An 18457-nucleotide genomic window follows, 5' to 3' on the forward strand; every position below is an offset into this window, starting at 1 on the left:
TTTACCCACTGCTTGTGGGAAAGAGGCTCAGCCTATTCCGTTGAAACCTCAGAGGATAGTGTGATCCCAGCTAAATTTAGGCTTATAATTACATATTACATGGTACTCGTGACAATAGGTGGTAGGTATACAGATAAGGAAGCTGAGGCTATGGAGGTGAGATCATTTGCTCATTTTCCCATTACTAACAGCAGTAAAGCCAGCATTTCAATCCAGGTCTGACTTCAAACTCCTGCTGTTGTTTGTTACATTACTCTTCTGCTTATATCAAAATGCTTCAGTGGCTGTCACTGCCTCTGAATAAACTGCAAAGCCTTTAAGATTTTCCTCAATCTGGACCCACAACCTTTTTAAATCTTAAAACTATGACTCCTAAAACTAAGGTCTAAAGGAATTTCTCTGGGACTTTGTTTCTTGTTTTTGAATCTTGCTTTTTCTAGAGGTCAGAGCTCATCTCTCTGGATTAGCCTTGCCGGCTGGGCCTTGGCAGAGTGGCTAAGTCACCTTGACGTGGAGGAGAGTCTTTCCTTGCCTGTGTGATACTTTTCATGTGTTTCTGCTGCCTGACTCCTGTGCCACTAAGTTCTGTTGCCATTTGCTGGGCCTGTCTGTCGCTGCCATCTGTCTTCCTGCCGAGATCTCCACCTAGCGCCTGCCAACACATTCCCCTCATACTTGGTTCCGCTTGACTGCCTGCATTTACACTGCCTTTTGATGGGTCTTCACTCAAGTTCCAGTCACACCCTAATTGATTGGTCTAGTTTTTAGGTTCTGGCTGTCCATACTCCTTCCCATAACTGAGTGAAGCACGTTTGTGAAAGCCTGGATGTGTAACAAACGGGATAAGTTCATGGGATAGCTGGGAACACTGACCTGAACAGAATGAAGGTTGTAGAGAGAAGGGGAAAGGGGAAATGATTTATAATGTCATTTGTGCATGTGCAAGCTGGTGACAATAAAAGGAGGAAAAGATCGAGAAGGAGAGAAGATTTAAGTCACACAAGTTTTCATCTTCTATATTCTCAGTTTTTATGTCTGATCTGAGGAAGGGCTGTTGAGACCGAGTTCGCCAAGTCAACATGTGGTCAGCCTTGCACCCCAAGCTGGCCTCTGCCACTCTTTAGTCCTCCTCCTTCAAAGTGAGAACCAGCTCCTCTCCACGTCGACGGAGTTGGAAAGGTTCTCCTCAGTGACCCAGGGCTAAGGAGACAGTGACTCGTAAAACAGCATCAATATAAAACTCACAACAAAAAAACACAAAGTTTAAATTCTATCAGTCATTTTGGAAAATATTAAAATGTATAAGTTTCCTAAATCAAACATATTACATCTCCAGTCTTTTCTCTAGTCAGTAACAGTGAATAATATTACTGATAAAGCCAAGAAAGGTAATAGAAATGCTTGTAAGTTATTAAAACTAACTGTATGAGTTATCTATGGATGTCTTATGTCCCTGACATGATATATCTCCCCTTACTCCTGTGAGTAATAATCACTTAATGTTGCTTTCAAAGAAAGAAAACTGACCATACAAAAATAATAGAACATAATGGCAATTATTATAAATGATATTAAATTCCTTCTTTTGCAGTGAAAAAAAATGCAGCATCATCACTAAAAGAAAGCAAGGAGACTAGCTTTTTTTCTTATTCATCAGGCAATCATTTATGCACTCATATCATGACATTTGAAATGAGAATTCACAATGTCTCCAGTTTGCCATACATGGTTACGGCTGTAGTACACATACACACAAATAATAACGTAGAAATAGAAAGTCTAAATTTCAATCATAAAACTTTCATAAAGGCTAAATTCAAATCACAAAATCATGATTGTTTTTGTTCCATAAAATGGTTGGTTTATAATACATGGTAGGATGGGGGCATATGAGTTTGTATTAGCCAACAGAAAATAATTTTTAAAATACAAGATTTTATCTAGTGTAAATAAATAAATGTTTATTTAGTGCAGTGTTGAAGTAATCTGAAAGTTTTAAAACAGCAAGAAAATTGGAAGAGCAGCAAATGAAGACAAATGTCTAATATTAATAGCAACTATTTGGGTATCATTTTCTAGTTGTGCTGTGGACATGACAAGAAGCTGATGTAGTGGTATAACAGAATAATTCTTAAGGATCTTTCTAAGAAAAGGAGAATTTGGCAGCTCTTTGTAAATAGATCAGTACTCCTTCCTTTCCTTTGCAGTTTGTTTCAAAGAACTACAAAAATGAAAACTTCTCACAAAAGGAAAATATTCTTAAGAACTGTAAGTTTTGCTTTGTGAAGAGGAAGTATGCTGATGAAATTATAAATTTTTTGAGAGTCAAAATACAGATGACTTTTTACAAAGAAAATAAACTAACATTCTTTTGTTGTTCTAAAAAAAAAATTATGGTAGAACTTTTGGTGTTTCCTAGCACAGTTCTCAGTTTATAGTAACAATTCAATAAATATTTATTGAATACTACTGAGTTATTTATACCAATGTCTGTGGGTAAAATGAGTCCAAATTCCTGAACTTTGTGTGGAGGCCAGGTTTGGATAAACTTTAAGTGGAAAATGTTCTAGGAGTTTATATGAGGGTGCTGATTTGGGCAATTCTTTAATCAATAGTGTGGTGTATAAATGAGAATGAGGGTATGGAAAGTAAGCTTACGGCATGTGATCGAAATGATATGATCTGAGTTTTCTTCCGGCTCTCTGCTATTGCCAGTAGGGTTCTTGCTTCAGAATGTTTGCTAAGAACCTTTGCTAAATAGTGCCACATAAATGGCTAGCTGACCGCAGGGTTGCTTTACAAGTGAACAGGAGAGAGGATAGTGGCATCCATTCCTTTCTTTACCCCCGAGTACAAACAAAAATCTGTGTTCAGTTATCTACCTTCCTCTGTTTGGCCATGTGTGTTAGAGAAGGCTTGCCCCAGGCACAGGGAATGCATGCTGACTGATTTAAAACCAGTCATGATAGAACTGTATTTCATGCCAATAATTGCTTCATATGTGAGTATGTGACAGGGTTTTAGCCAATGAATCAAAAGGAATAACCTGCTTCAAAACTCCTGCGAGAGATTTACGTGATCCTAAGAGAGACCCATAGGAGGAAGTGGTTTCTTCCTGCTCTAGAAGTAGTGGTAACTGAACGAGATGCCTGGGTTTGCACAGCAATCTTTTGACCATGAGAGTAGGTAGCCAAGGACAATATGGTAACACATTGTATATGTCAGGAGAGATGCAAAACAGTACATTTACTTACTTTGCGACACTGAGTTACATTTGTTAGTTTGCATAGGGTGGCCAGATTTAGCAAATAAAAATGTAGGATGTGCAGTTACACTTGAATTTCAGGCAGACATTGAATAATTTTATAGTATATGTATGTCCAACACAATATTTATTCCATGTAACATTTGGGACATGCTTATACCAAAAATTATTTGTTGTTTATCTGAAATTCAAATCTAATGAGGCATCTTGTATTTTATCTGGCAACCCTAAGCTTGCAGTAGAGAGCAGTCTACTTAATTCAGTAACAGAAGGTTTTGCTCGGGTCCTATTGGGTACACTCTTTCAGAAGTGAAAGGTGAAGGTAGCTTTACCAATCATAGTTTGAGTGGACATATCTGAAATTCAGCTTCATATTCCCAAGAACTCATAAGAAAGGCCTAGAATATTTTTCTTCTTGAGGCTTGTCAATGAATCCCCAATTTTATTGTGATGCAGATCAACAGTGCAAAGAGTCAGACAGATCTCAGTGGGAAACTCAGCTTCTGTAACCACTACCTGTGCAGCCTTGATAGAAATCAACAGTGTCAGTATGTCACCGTGTGGTTATGAGGAAGAGAAATTAATAAGATACATTTTGAGAAGTGCCTATCATGTCAGGCACATATAGCTTATTCAAAACATATGAGGTGTTTTCCTTGAATTAATTGGGAAGAACTGGCTTAGGTGTACTCGTAATGGTCTTATACTAAGAAGCAATACAAGCTCATCCATCTAACCAAACATCTATGCTGCTCTTTCCTTCTCCACGACTTGAACAGAATGAGTGGAATACGATATGGAGAAATGAGGTGCCTTATGGAGTGAGGAACTTCTATCACCTTCCTGAGTTTTACTGCTGAATCAAGGACTGACACATATGCAACTGCTTGAAAATATTTATCTTATTGTTATTGATATTATTATTATTACATAAACAGGAAAAAACAGTTTTGCCTTTTCTTGGAGAGTGAGGACTTGTCTTAGTATCTTCAGCGTGAGGCACAGTAGGTGCCCCAGACGCAATGATACATAATGAAGCACACATGGCCACAGAATTGGGTTCCTGCCTCATGGGCAACGAATGGACCATACAGTCTCCTTAATGAGTTATTCCACATTCAAATTTGTATGTGCATATTGTGATTTTTCTATTCTCCTTTTGTGCTCAAAAAAGAAGTTCTCGCAGATAAAATATAGAGCCTGCAGAATGACAGCTGCGATGTCAAGTCTTACTGTACTTCTGGAATCCTGGGGAAGAGAAGAATTGGAGAGGGAGGGAGGAGCAGCTGCCCTCAAGTAGCTGAAGGGCTGTCACATGGGAGAAAGGCTCTTGCTCATGCTACAGACTCCAAAGGGCAGAACTAAGGTTGAGGGGTAGAAGCTAAAGGAGGTAAGATCAAGTTAAACAATCACAACTACCCAGTACTGCAATGCCTCAAACATGGTGACGTCTCCTGTACTGAAATATTGATTCACAGTCTCTGATGATCATTTATCAGGAATAATAGAGCAGTAACTACAGCTCTGTTTTCTCCTTAACTTGTAAACTGGGGATATTAATCCCAATTTATCAACTCACAAGAGAGAGATTTGATCCAACTAATTCTAAAGAGACTCTTTTGCTAGTTTTTAGGCAGCTGTAAAGTCCTAGTTGCAGTGGTTTTCAAACTTTGCTGCAGACGAGAATTACCTTGGGAGCTTTGAAAAATCTGTATGCCTAGGCCACACCTGCAGAGATTCTGATTTAAGTGGTGTGGGGTACGCCAGAGCATTAGGATTTTTTCCAAACCTTTCCAAGTGAGTCTAATGTACAGCAATTTTGAGAACCACTAAACTAGCATACTAGTTAGAGTGTCATGAATCTAGATTTTAGTTTGGAATTGGACTTTAAAGGTAATGTTGAACAATTCCTTTAACTTCTCCTGGTTCCACATTCCTTATTTACCAGGAAGATGGAGGACATACATACTTCTAAAGCACCTTCCTATAAAATTGTATTATTCTAGGGCAGCTGACCTCCAAAAGTTTATGAATTAAGGAAAAGGCACTTAACCACCTTCTAGAAATAGAAGAGGATCTTTTCTCTGAGACATGTGAATTGTTGGCACTCTTTTTCTCAGTTTGTTTTTGTTTTTGATTTTACTCCTGGGCTCAAGTGACCCTCCCACCTTAGCCTACTGAATAGCTGGGACTACAGGCCCGCATCTGTAGTCTGGCTAATTTTTCTATTTTTTTTTTTTTTTTGCAGAGAGAGGGTCTCACTATATTGCTCAGGCTGGTCTTGAAGTCCTGGCTTCAAGCTATCCTGCCCCCTCGGCCTCCCAAAGCATGGGGATTATAGGTGTGAGCCATCCCACTGTGCCCAGCCTTTTTCTCAGTTTTAATGGCAGTCATAGGCTCCCCTCAATGTGGGGATGTTTATATCTTTCAGAGGAATGTGTGGCACTAAGGGTATTCGTGTGGCTGGTTGTTTCAGCAGTCCTCTGCTTAGAAAAGGCATATACCCTAATTTGAGCAGAAACTGACAGAGGCTAAAGTAGGTTTCTTTGATCCTCTCCATGATTCTAGAAGCTGCTTTGTTATCAGAGTCAGAGTCATCTAATGGATGCCTAGACTTTTTCTTGGTACTTTGTGTGGATGGCTATACTTCTAAATTTATGCTCTTTTGAGTTCCTGTCTTACATACTGCTTAGTGACTTGCTTAGCAAGAATTTTCCTAGCCTAACTCAGGACACTCATGTTGTCTTTTGGTTTTGACTTTACTTCTTCCCAAATGAGACTGCCTGTCTCACTGTCCCTCTGATCACGCAGCAACTGACCCTAGACAGGCAATGATAGACACAGGACCCCAAGTTTCTTTTTTCCTGCAAGGAAATTTAAGGAGGACTCCAATTATTGGAGGTTTTCTCAAAGATGTTGCTTGTATTTCAGGTAATTCAGATTTGTTGGTAAAGTTTTATTTGCCATACAGTGTGCACAAAAGTAATTATAGAAATATACAGTACTGAGAGGCATAAAACATTAAAATGTTATGTGGAGAATATGATCCAGTGTTTTTTTAAAGTGTGAAACTTCTTCCTTATAAAAAGGAAGATACTTTTGGATGAATGGTCTCCTCTGGTTACTTTAATATTTCGCAAATTTCTACTTTTAGATAATGCAGTTTTCCAAAGACTCACTACTGTGTACATATTTCAAAATAAATCACCCAGTTAAAACTCAAAACAATTTTATTGGGAGAAATTTTGGAAAGTTTGGGTTACTTTTTTAAGAGTTAAAAAATCTTCCTTCTTCCCACCCTGGATGTCAGACTGGACACGATTACTCTGATGTTTCCGTAAATGCTGTTAGTGCAGCATGAAAGTGGGAAAAGAACTGTTTTTTTAAAATTAGGGAGGGCAACAAAGCAGTAAGAAGGATCATAGGGCACCATGTTAATGACAAATCGCAGGAGGTGGCTCCATAAAGGTTGTGAAAACTAGTTTCTCATTGCAGGAATTGGGCTGGGCCACCCCTTCACCCCCCTTCTCAAACACAAATATTTTCATATAATAAAAGCCTGTTTCCCTATGGTTATAACCCAGCCTCCATTCCTCCGACACCACCATTTTAAAGGGGTTCACTGCGCGGACTTCTCCAGAGTTCCTAGGCTTTATCTCTTTCGGGACCGCGTCTTGTAGAGGTGAGCCGTCCCTTTGGGGACCCACGCCGAGCGAGGGGGACAAGAAACACCCACTAGGACCCAACCCGGGCAGCCAGCGGCTCGAGCATGCGCTGAGAGTTTGTGCAGCTGGCCCTGGCTGCCGCCGCTGCCTCGTCCGGACTTGGCGAGGACTTGGGAGGGACAGCGGCGTTGGGAGGTGGCTTAGCGGAGACTTTCCAGCAACTGCTGCCCAGGACTCTTTTTTTTTTTTTTTTTTTTTTCCCAGGAGGCGGCGACGGCGGCGGTGGGGGGAGAGGAAGAGAAAGAAGCGTCTCCAGCTTGAGCCAATGCAGCCCTTCTGCTCTTCGGAAAGCGCGTCCCTGCCCCGATGAGCCCCCGCCGTGCGTCCCCGACTGTCCCCCGGCGGGAGTGGGACACGCAGCCCGGAGCCGACGGTGAGTGGCCGCTCGTCTCTCTTCTTTCCTGCCTGCTGTCCCGCCAGCCCGCCGGCGGCTGCCTTGGGCGCTGTGTGCTAAACTACTTAAAGGCTGGCTCTGGAGCTCCCGGCCGCCGGCGCTTCCCCCCGCGCCCTGCCGGGGGCGCGCGGACGCGGTGTCCGGGCTGGTGACCGCGCTCGCTTTGTGCTCTGCGGGCGGCTCGGAGCGCGGGGTCGCGGCAGCGGCCCGGGCCGGGGGAGGGGGACTATGAATGACTAACCCGGCGTCTGCACAGCTGCACCGGCCCTAATTCCCTGGCGCTCCCTCTCTGCCCCCCGCCCCAGGCTAATCCATCATTCTGGGGCCGAAAGCATCATTTCTCACGTTCTCCCAAAGAAACCCTCATCGCCGGGCGGAATCCCAGCTCCGCGCGGCGCCCCCTCCAGTCCCCTGCGTTCACACCCGAGCTGCGGGATGGGGTAGGCAGGATGCGGAGTTGGGGAGCCCAGGAACTGTCCTATCCTATCGAGAAGGATATTCGCACCCTCGGACTCCCTGGTGGCGCCTGTGACGTCTCCGGGGGGCCACTGTGCTTTTTAACCTTCAAGACAGTTCTGAGCAGAGCTGTCCCCGAGGAGGGGCGTGGATTGAGGGAGGTTTTCAAGAGCGTCTCATCAGAATGCAGAGGGCACCGCCGCGTGTCCCCTGAGAATGGGAGTTTACTGTGCGCATTCATTCATCCGGAGAGTCAATCTTTTCTTTTCCCAGCAGGTGTTATCTGAAGCCGATTTGGAACTTTTGGGAGTTTAGTTACTATTATGGCTTTAACAAATGCGTTAGTTACTATTATGACTTTAACAAATGAGTTTTGATGAAGTGATGTCTGGAATGAACTAGTTTTCGGGACCCTCTCTCTGCACCCGGCTAAGGGCTGGAGGAGGAGGGATGGGCGGGCGGTGGGCAGCGCGGTGGTGAGCAGTCCCCTGTTCTCTCTGCCTCCTGCAGATCGCTGCCGTTTTGCCCTTGAGGGTAGGATGTGGTGAAAGGATGGGGCTTCTCCCTTCCCAGGCTCACAATGGCAAGAGAAGATTCCGTAAAGTGTCTGCGCTGCCTGCTCTATGCTCTCAATCTGCTTTTTTGGGTAAGTCAAGCAATTCCATTGCACCAACAGGTGGAAACGGCTGGCTCCGTTTTTTGCGGCCACCAGATAATGCGCCAAAAGGCATGGCTAAGCATTAATTAATTACATGGGATAACAACCTCTGTTTTTTAGAGAAGTAAAATTTGACCTTGTTAAAATGCCTTTGATCTAGCTCAAGTTCCATTTGTAATTAGAAAAAAGAAATCCACCCCTGGATACTAGTGGCAGTAAAATTAGACTTGAAGTTAATCTAGGGATATAAATAAATGCACGTGCTTGCACTCATAGATAAGAAAATTATGACATACTAGTTAGGGAACCTGTTATTTGCAGGAATTTTAGATAACTGTGCAGGCCGTAAATTGTTTCTCTGTGTCACCCTAGACTATAAAATCTGGTTGGGGCAAGTCTTAATATGTTTTTTTTTTTTTGTGAGAATAATACCCAAATAGCCTTTCAAAAAACTGGGTAGATTTTACTAGGGGATGCCATACAGTCTGAAAGGTGGTTTTCATGTAACTATTTCTAAATTGGCAAAGTTTAAGGAATTTTGTGTATTTTTTGGAAAATCTCACAACCATTTAAGGAATTAAAATATATAAAATTTAACAGGCTCATGGAAATCTTTATGCTTTATGAGTTAGTGATTTTTTATGCTTTATGCCCAGGCATAAATTTTCATAAAGTGTTATTAAATAATCACATTATTATTTATAAAACTTAGGAAAATATAAAAGTTAAAACTGAATATTGCTTCATGAGGTTGTCATGCTTAAGCAAATTTAAAAATTTTTTTGTGTTCTTGTAATAATTTTATTCAAAGTTTGCTGTTAGAAATTTTAATGTGCAATTCATTTATTTGGCTGACTGGCTGGCATTGACCAGACCTTTTTTCGTAGGGCTATTACCTGTGGTCTCTAGAGGATGACAGTTTGGTTGAACTGCTACTTATGGATGTCACCATTTTAAGGGACAAATTAAACTTTACTTCAGTGAGTAATCTGAAAGATATCTAAAATGGTAGCTTTTTTTTTTTTTTTTGAAAATTAAAGCATGGAGTAGTTAAATTCACTATTTGGAAATACAAAATCACTAGTTGATCTTATTACGGTTTTTAATTCTTAAAAGGTACGTTTTAAAGTAGATCATTAAATTCCCTGCTTAGCTATCAGGTATCAAGGTTTTGAACTGTTTCTTAAAAACATACAGAAATTATCACTCGTATTTACTAGTTTTTCACTTTTCTGTATTATGCTTTTTGATTGTAGAATCATCACATTCTACTACTAAAAGGAGCTTTAAAGATGGCCTAGTTGAACTTCCTTCCTTTGTAAGTGAGGAAATTAAGCACAGGTTAAGTGACTTGCCAAAGGTCAAATAGTCCAATGGTGGCGGTGCCAGGAACAGAACTCAGCTTTCCTGCCCCTAGACAGTGCTTTTAACTTTACCCTTGCTGAGTTTTGAATCTTGGAATTACTGAGATATTTTTGTTGCTCAATAGAGAAGAATAAAAGTATGGAAAATTTCTTAATAATTTGTATTGTGTGAGGTAAAAAAAAAAATCCAAATCATTTAACAAAGTATTGCTCTTCTTAAAAATGAAATTTACTTAAAAATACCTATTCCTTAAACTCCTTCAGGGCTCTTTGTGTCACCAGAGAATGTAAAATGTTATTTCTTTGTTGTTATCCTGCACTTCAACTTTGTAACTTTCTAATTGTGTGTGTGTGTTCTGATTTATTTGGATTGCTTCTCTCTTTAACCAGCCCTCTTCTTCTCCCAATGTCATTTTCTCTCCAACGAAGCAATCCAGGTTAACCACCTCGTATACATCCCTCTGCGTTTTAATTTGTATGAAACAAATTAAAACACAGATTTACTCATTCCTGTTTACATATATGTATATCCTTTAATATACATGGACATTCATGATTTTTTTTTGTTGTTAAATTATTTTTTCATTTGGGTTAAAGTCATAGGAATGGGATTGCTATGTCAAAAAATATGTGATATCAACAACAAAAACAAAAAATAGCTAACATATCTAGCTAGCATACAAAATAGCTAACATGTAGTTCTTACTATGTTTGCCAGGAACATTTAATGTCTCAGTTTCTTGGTCTGTAAAATAGGAATGATAGTTCCTATATTTTAGAGTTCTTTTGAGAAGAATTAGGGTTAATATATACAAAGCACTTAGAACAGTGGCACATAGTAAGTCTATCTATGCAGTAGTAGTGCTTGCAGTTGTTATTACTACAACTACTATAATAATGATTGGTTCTAGTAGATTACCAAGAGGTGGATTGCTATTATCTCTGTAGTACTCATGCTAGTAGTAGTTATTGTTAGCAGTAATACTGCTACTACTGCTACCACTACTACAATTCTTTTGACCCAGCAATCTTGTCCTGGGAATCTGTGCCCTAGAAATAAAAGCACCAATGTATTCTATTATGTGTACAAAAATATTTGTTGCCATCTTGCTGACATTATGGCACTTTTTAATTTTTGCTTATCTGAAAAGTTTAAAATATTAATCTCACTGTTACTTTGTTTTGTACCTCCCCCACTACCAGTAACCATGAGCATCATTTTATACATATTTCATATGTATCACTTTATTTTTCATATTCATCAACTATTTCATGTTTATCATCTAGGTTTGCCCTACTGTTTTGAGTGTTGATTTCATTTATATTATCTGTTGCTATAAAATAAATAAATTTTTATATGTTCTTTTAAATATAATTTTCTATAGAATTTTATATGTTCTTTTATATTATTTTTTTAAGCATCTGCATTTCTCGTCTTGGTTAAGATTTCTTTTTCCATATAAACTTTAAGATTATTTTAACCAGTTAAAAATATCTGTTTGGATTTTTGTTAGATTTATGTAAAATGTATCATATGCTAACTTTGGGCAAGCTAGTATTTTTTTTTTAATGTTAAAGCAGTGTTTGCAGATCCTACATTTTATTTACAAGTTGGAAGCCTTGTTCTGGGCACATTCCTGGGCATCCTTAACATTACCCTCATCAAATTCTCCTAAGAGCCCTGGAAAATAGTTTTCTTTCTTATTCCTTTTATTATTATTATTTTTTTTTTAGTTAAAAAAAACATACTCAGAGAAGTTCAGTAACTTGCTAGTAAGTAGCAGAACAGGAATTGCAAGTCCTATTTTGTTTTTTATTCAAGTGCAGTAGTTTTACTGCTGGAACTAGTGTGAATTTATTTGCAGTAGAGAAGTGAAGTAAACATCCTCACTAGGAAGGGATTAGCTGTCCACCTGCTCATTCCAAGTTCTCCCTAACAGTACTTCTGAAACCTCACATTTGTGCATGTGAACCACCTGGGCATCTTGTTAAAATGGAGATTCAGATTTACTATGCCTTGAGTTATGCTCAAGAGTCTGCATTTCCTTTTTTTCTTTTCTTTCTTTTTTTTTAAGAAAGTGTCTCGTTCTGTCACCTGGGCTAGAGTGCAGTGGCATCGTCATAGCTCACTGCAGCCTCAAAGTCCTAGGCTCAGGTGATCCTCCTGCCTCAGCCTCCCAAGTAACTGGGACTACAGGCACATACCACCATACCTGGTTAATTTTTTTTCTATTTCTTGTAGAGATAGGGTCTCACTCTTGTTCAGGCTGGTCTTGAACTTCTGACCTCAAGAGATCCTTGCACCTCAGCCTCCCAGAGTGCTAGGATTACAGTCTTGAGCCATCCACACCCTGCTGAGAGTCTGCATTTCTAACAAGCTCCTCTGTGATGCTGCTGCTGCTGATCTAAGTGCCACACCCTGAGGAGCAAGGCTTTAATACTGGCTATTAGTTCTTTATTGGAATTAGAGGTAGAACAAACCAGTGTGGCATATGAGCCCCACTTGTTAAACCAGACTTTCATGTCCTGACTATGGAGAGGGAGATTGTTCTTCCCTCTAGTTTGCAAAATTGAGAAACCTGCCCTCATTACCCATGGGGTCAAAAGCTGTAGCCTTTTGCTCTTCAATCGACATTTTAAATAGACTTATTTTTATCTATTTTTACTGTGTTGCTACTCTCTCCCCTTCTCTCTCCATTGAGATTTTAAGAAAGAGAAAAATAAATCGTAATCAGAAAAACACTGAGAACTCATACAATATCTTTTATTGTTCTGGGAGCTGAAAATCAAACTGAGAATTTTTTTTAAGTAAAGAAGTGTATGTTGAGTTGTTTTTTTTTTTTTTAAGTGTGAGGCATAGTGTCTAAGAAGAAACACTCCACAGCACATTGAAGATCACCAATGCTCTGCATTCTTTTTCTTGCTAGGGGTCCAGTCACTTTGATTTGCCATGTGTTGAGTGTCTCTTCCGCTTTCCATAGAAGCAGGATTCTGGTACCTTTGTACTGGGATTGGCAGAGGGAATTGGGCCTTCTAGGTTTGCCATGAGTGTTTGTGGGTCTGTAATGGGAAGGGGCACACAGGAGACCATGCAGGTAGGTGAACTGCCCCAAGACTCTTTGGAGATCACGATTCACATTCTCTCTATGATGGATCGAGGGCATAAATTATTTTTACTTCAGATTTGTCACACTTTTACTATATAAATGGCATAGTATTTAAGGACGTGAAAGTTTTATTTTAAAGATGGCTTCTGCAGCTTTATGATATAACTCTGTTCTTAGATGATGATTGGAATCACAAATGTGGATAAATATGGCTTTCTTTGAAAATTCCTGAAATTGGTGAACATTTCACATACATCAAACATGTATGTATTTATCATTTCCTAAAGGTATATAGCCCATCTGTAGTTTTTAACTCCCATTTCTCACCATCATATAATAGCCATTGTTTTTCACGAATTATTACTGAAGACAGTGGCACTAGAGAGGAAATCCCCTGATTAAATATGAAAAGAAACTTACAAAAGAAAGCCTAAAAAAGTAGACAGGAAATCTAGTTCATGCAGTTGGGATGTATGTGAAGTAGATGAAACAGCAGGAGGCTCAATGTTCTGTATCTTTTTCGCTGGCCATCTATGTAAACTGTAGGTGCTTGACCCGTGCAGACCCTAAAGAGTTAGAGTCTTGGCAAGTGGAAGTTTGTATTCACAGGACGTAGTCATATTAAAGTACTACAATTTAAATGGATGCCCTCAATTTTATTCTATGAATGGCATTCAAGTTTTCTTTAACTCTTCCTGAGGAATAGTGGAGAGCCCTTCAATAAATATTTGTGGTCTTTTAAAATAAACTTTAACCATGAAAAATTCCTTTAGTCTCAGGGCAAAGCTGATATGCTTTTTTATACATTGCAGCTCAGCTGAGCAAAGACTTAAACCACTGTATGCTTTTTTTTTTTTGAGACAGAGTCTCAGTCTGTTGCCCACCATGCCCGGCTAATTTTTTCTCTCTATATATATTTTTAGTTGTCCAGATCATTTCTTTCTATTTTTTAGTAGAGATGGGGTCTCACTCTTGTTCAGGCTGGTCTCGAACTCCTGACCTTCAGCCATCCACCTGCCTCGGTCTCCCAGAGCGCTAGGATTACAGGCGTGAGCCACCGCGCCCGGCCCACTGTATGCTTCTTAAGGAATGCTTTTTTTGAGAAGTACGTGGAAGATTCTTTGCAGCACATCCTGCTGTAGACTGAGCAATAGGCTCCTCACTCGTCGACTCCACTCAGGGAATAATCCTGACATTGGGGAAGAAGAGTTTATTGCATTTGGACTGCACAGAAACTGTCATGCAGAATGAGGCATTTTACGCTTCTTTTACCTATAAGCCTATAGGGTGACCATGTCCTTTATCATGAAAACCAAGACAATGTGGAGAATGAAGTGAAGGGATGTCTCTACTGAGAATTATGCCAGAACAGCAGAGACTTGAAGTAGGTCTCTCCTGGTCAGAGCAGGTTGCATGGTCACCCTGTCTATATGGAAATATGATGATCTGTAAAAGCTATCAGTCAGAACAGTTTCAAGGTGCTATTGATTTATTCAGCTTTAATTAATTGATGTTCATGCTTAAATGACACCCACGAGTAATCTCCGGACTTTATTTGAGCCATCATTTATGCTGTCTGTTTTTTCACTGCAGTAGCAAGTAGTCTCATCTGTTTGCTCTCTTTTCTTCTGCCCACCCCTGGTAGAAGGAAGCTGGGAAGGCACAACTGACAAAAGGCAGAGAGGAGCAGGCAACATGAAACAGACGTGTGACTAGGCTGTACTTACCTTGCACTGCCAGCCTCCAAACAATCAAGAATTGATCTTACCTTTACATTTTAATAAATAACAATTGAAATACCTTTTTTTTTTAAGAAGGAAAGCTTCTAATCCAATTTCTCCATTTTTGAGAGGAGCAAACAAAGGTTCTGAAGGTTTGAATTATTTGTCCAAGTTCTCTTTGAAGAGACAAAACTGTAACTAAGATCCAGATCTCTCTTTTGCATTCTGCTCTTTGCTAACAGAGTCGACATTAAAAAAAAGTTCAGGTAGGTGGTTTTAGACAGCTGTCACTTTTGAGCAGAAATTATTTGTGTGACTGTCATCTTATGTGAGACTATATGTTATATATGGCAGACAATTGGAGGATTTAAAAGCCTGCTTTTCGACTGTGACCTTACTATTTTGTGGAAATTATAGGTATACATTTCATAATAAATTTAGGGAATGTGAATACACATACTGTTCTGATTCAGAAGGGAACTTGATTCAAGACTTGTTTTTACATAATTAGATTCAAACAAAACCAGGCCATGTCCCCAACACTACAAATTTCATATTTCTAAATATTTGTTAAGAGCTAGCATTTTTTTAAGCATTTTACAAGAAAGAATGTGGCAAATGTCCTGCCAAGTAATATCTTAAATATATTTCTATAAAGTAATACTTGTGTTATTTTCCAAATACATTCTTGGGCTTCAGATAAATGTTGCACTACTAGTGAAAATGTAAGGCCCTATAAGCCCAATTACATATGATAACTACAATGTTTCTAATAATTTAACCACTGTAAGTGACAATTGAATTATTTTCATAATTATTTTGGAAAATTAGCAGAAAATACCATTATTAGTAAGGAGTTCTGAATTGCTCACATAAGTCTCAGTTCTAGGTTTAATAACATCAGGATTAATTGTTGAGGTGACCTGGTCTCAGTTTAGTTTAGTTTCTTGCTCTAGGCACGCACTATATTTGTTGTTGCTGTTATCGTTTTCTCAACCCCAGTGAGTGTGCAATGCTTGGGAACACTCTTGTGAAAAAAACAGCATGACAGAGTAGAATGCAAAGTTTATAGTTTAAAGGACTTTTGAGAACACCTTAGCCAACTTCCAACCTGATATATAAATCTTCGACTTTGTCACTCAGCATGCATCTCCCTACTAGAAAACTTCCAGTGAGAGAAAGCCTAGTTCTTGTTAAAACATCTCTGATTTTGTTAAAGATCTCCAATAGCTTATCTAGCAAGTTGAAATCATCTCCCTTTAATCTAATTGTTTTCTCCTTCATTCACCTAACATATATTGGGACCTATGACTGAACCTGGTACTTTGCTGTGTGATGGGGAGAGAAGCAATGGTCTGTGCCCTCTACTGGGGTGAGATGGATGGAAAATAGGATAACTGCTCCATGAGGTCTGTACAAAGAACATTTAGAGGAAGGAGGTCTGTGGGTAAGGAGGGAGCTGGGAGAAAATCTTTACACGCTATCTGATGTTTAAGCAGGGCTTGAGGGGGAAGGAGATATTGCTCAGCTCATGAGTAAAAGAAGGCTGGTGCAGGACGACAGTATAGGCAGAGGGAACTGTGTGAGTGAAGATGTAGAAGCCGTGGGAGACCTGCACAGTGGAGACATGCAAGCACTTTTGTTGCTGCCCCTGTCTAGCCTGTGTGTGGGAGGGAGCTGGCAGGAAACAGGGTTGAAAAGATAGTTTAAGGGTAGCCGAAGAGGGCCTAATGTGCCCTGTTCAAGAGGTTAGGAGATGGGAGTCGGGGAGGAGCCGTAAAGGGCAGCTATAAGCAGAAAAACAAGGGTATGTTAGAGGTGGACTCTGTGAGCTGGAGACTGCCATCATAAAGGAATTATAGTTTCCTGGCTAGAGAGGATGAGGGTCTGAACTAGCCAGAAGCGGCAGGAAAGGGGAGGAATTCACCAGACGCCTGCGGGAACACTCCGAAGGACTTCAGACTATTTATTTGTGGGGCTCAGGAAGAGGGAGAGGTTCAGGCTGCCTGCCAAGCTGCCAGTTGATGTGATTGAAGCATCGATTATAACATTTGCTGAGGCAGGAGGATCCGTGAGAAGGACATGCACGTTTTGAGAGGAATGGAGGTGAGTTCAGTTTCAGAGATGTCAAAGTTGAGAATGGCCACAGTAGTCTAGTTGGTAGCTTATCACAGAGCTTCCTCCCTTGTTCATTCGGTAGACTTTGAAATGTCTGAAGATTCCATTTCTGAACTGATTTAAGGGTAGTCTAATCTTTTAAACTGACTGAGGAAGATTAAGAGAAAGCCCTTAGGTCAACAGTGACTTGCAATAATAATAGGTAACGTATGTGAGTCTTACTCTGTTTTTTCATCATATAGATCCTCTATGAAGTGGGACTTATTTTTGTAACATTTTATAGGTGAGAAAACTGGGACTTAGGGAAGACTAAACGCCATGCCCAAGGTCATATAGCTAAAAGGGGGAAAGCTGGAATTCCTAACTGGAATTCAGAGGCTTCCCATTGTCGTCGTGGTCAAGACCAAACACCTCAAAATGGCTTCGAAGACTCCATGTGATCTGACCCCTGCCTGCTTTTCCATTCTCTCCATGTGCTAATTTCCCTTGAACATATCATGCTTCCTTCCCCACTGGGGCCTTTGCTCTTCTTTCTGAGCCTAATGTTCTTTTCAACCCTCCGTTTCCTAATTAACTTGGTAATTATCATTCAGATCTTAGCTGTTGTAGAGAAGTCCTTTGACCCTGTGGACTAGGTCAGCAGTCCAAAAGGCATTCTCACAGCCACCATGCTGTTTCTTCCCAGCACTTGTTACAGTTTACAGTTACATATCTACGTCTCCGATGAGTCGATTAACATGTATGCCCTCTTCTGTTAGTTAATTGCACCCTAGAGATAGTATCAGTTACTGATCATCAGTGCATCTCTAGCACATAGCACAGTCCCTGGCAAAGAGCAAGTGACCATGGTATACCTATTTTTGAATGGAAGAAGGACTTCAAAGTACAGGTTTTTAAACATCCTACCATTCAAGAAGTTTGTCTTGGAACATACCATTTAAAAGAAATACACATTTTTTGTTACAATGGAAGAACTGTGTATAATGACAATCACTGGTAATAGATTATACACAATGAAGAATCAGATAATTTATTGACACCTGACTCAGAGCTATCACACTGAAAATTTGGCTAAACAGCCTGTAGGAAATTAGAGGATGGAGAAACCAATAGTAGTCATTACTTGGAGGAGTGTTAAAGAGAGGAGAGAGTTCCTTATAACTGTAAAATAATTTGAGATAATGAAATATCGTATTAATAGACTTTTCTGTCCGAGTGACACTTACAAGGTATTTAAAGACCCACATATAGCCAAGTAGAGGCAGAACACATAACCACAGATTCAGTCAAGGAGCCCGTGGTCCACTGCGTGCTTTAATAGGCTCTGCTATTAATTAGGTATGCTAAGGCATCAAATCAGGAGATGGTTTTTGAAAAGAGAGTTTATTGTACTCACAGATCCCAAGAGAGGGAGTACATGTCTCACTATGGGGGACCAAGAGGGGAAGCACCAGTGTTGGTCACCAGGCAGAGGAAGAGATGGGAACTGTGGGCAATTCTTTTACTGTGGTTTCTATGAGAAGGAATGAGTGAGGCCGTGTAAGCAGGCTTAGGATTGGTCCGTTTGAGTAATTGGCCGTGGGTGATTAGTGGCATGTGTATAGTGGCCCTGAGTGTGAGAGCCTGATAAGGGAGGTGCTTGGGGGTGT

The 18457-nt window shown here is 40.1% G+C and overlaps 1 protein-coding gene across 1 annotated transcript in view; it reads left to right on the forward strand.

The window, feature by feature from the left end:
- Window positions 1-6775: 6775 nt before the first annotated feature.
- Window positions 6776-18457, forward strand: part of TSPAN12 (tetraspanin 12) — a 60283-nt gene continuing 48601 nt past the window's right edge. The window contains exons 1-3 of the mRNA XM_012652734.1: window positions 6776-6947; window positions 7195-7363; window positions 8351-8486. Coding sequence (XP_012508188.1) covers window positions 8421-8486 — 66 coding nt within the window. The 5' untranslated portion in view covers window positions 6776-6947; window positions 7195-7363; window positions 8351-8420. The remainder of the gene's footprint in view (window positions 6948-7194; window positions 7364-8350; window positions 8487-18457) is intronic.

This window comes from Propithecus coquereli, unplaced genomic scaffold (genome assembly GCF_000956105.1).
Source record: "Propithecus coquereli isolate 6110/MARCELLA unplaced genomic scaffold, Pcoq_1.0 Scaffold4, whole genome shotgun sequence".
Classification (NCBI taxonomy): Eukaryota; Metazoa; Chordata; class Mammalia; order Primates; family Indriidae; genus Propithecus; species Propithecus coquereli.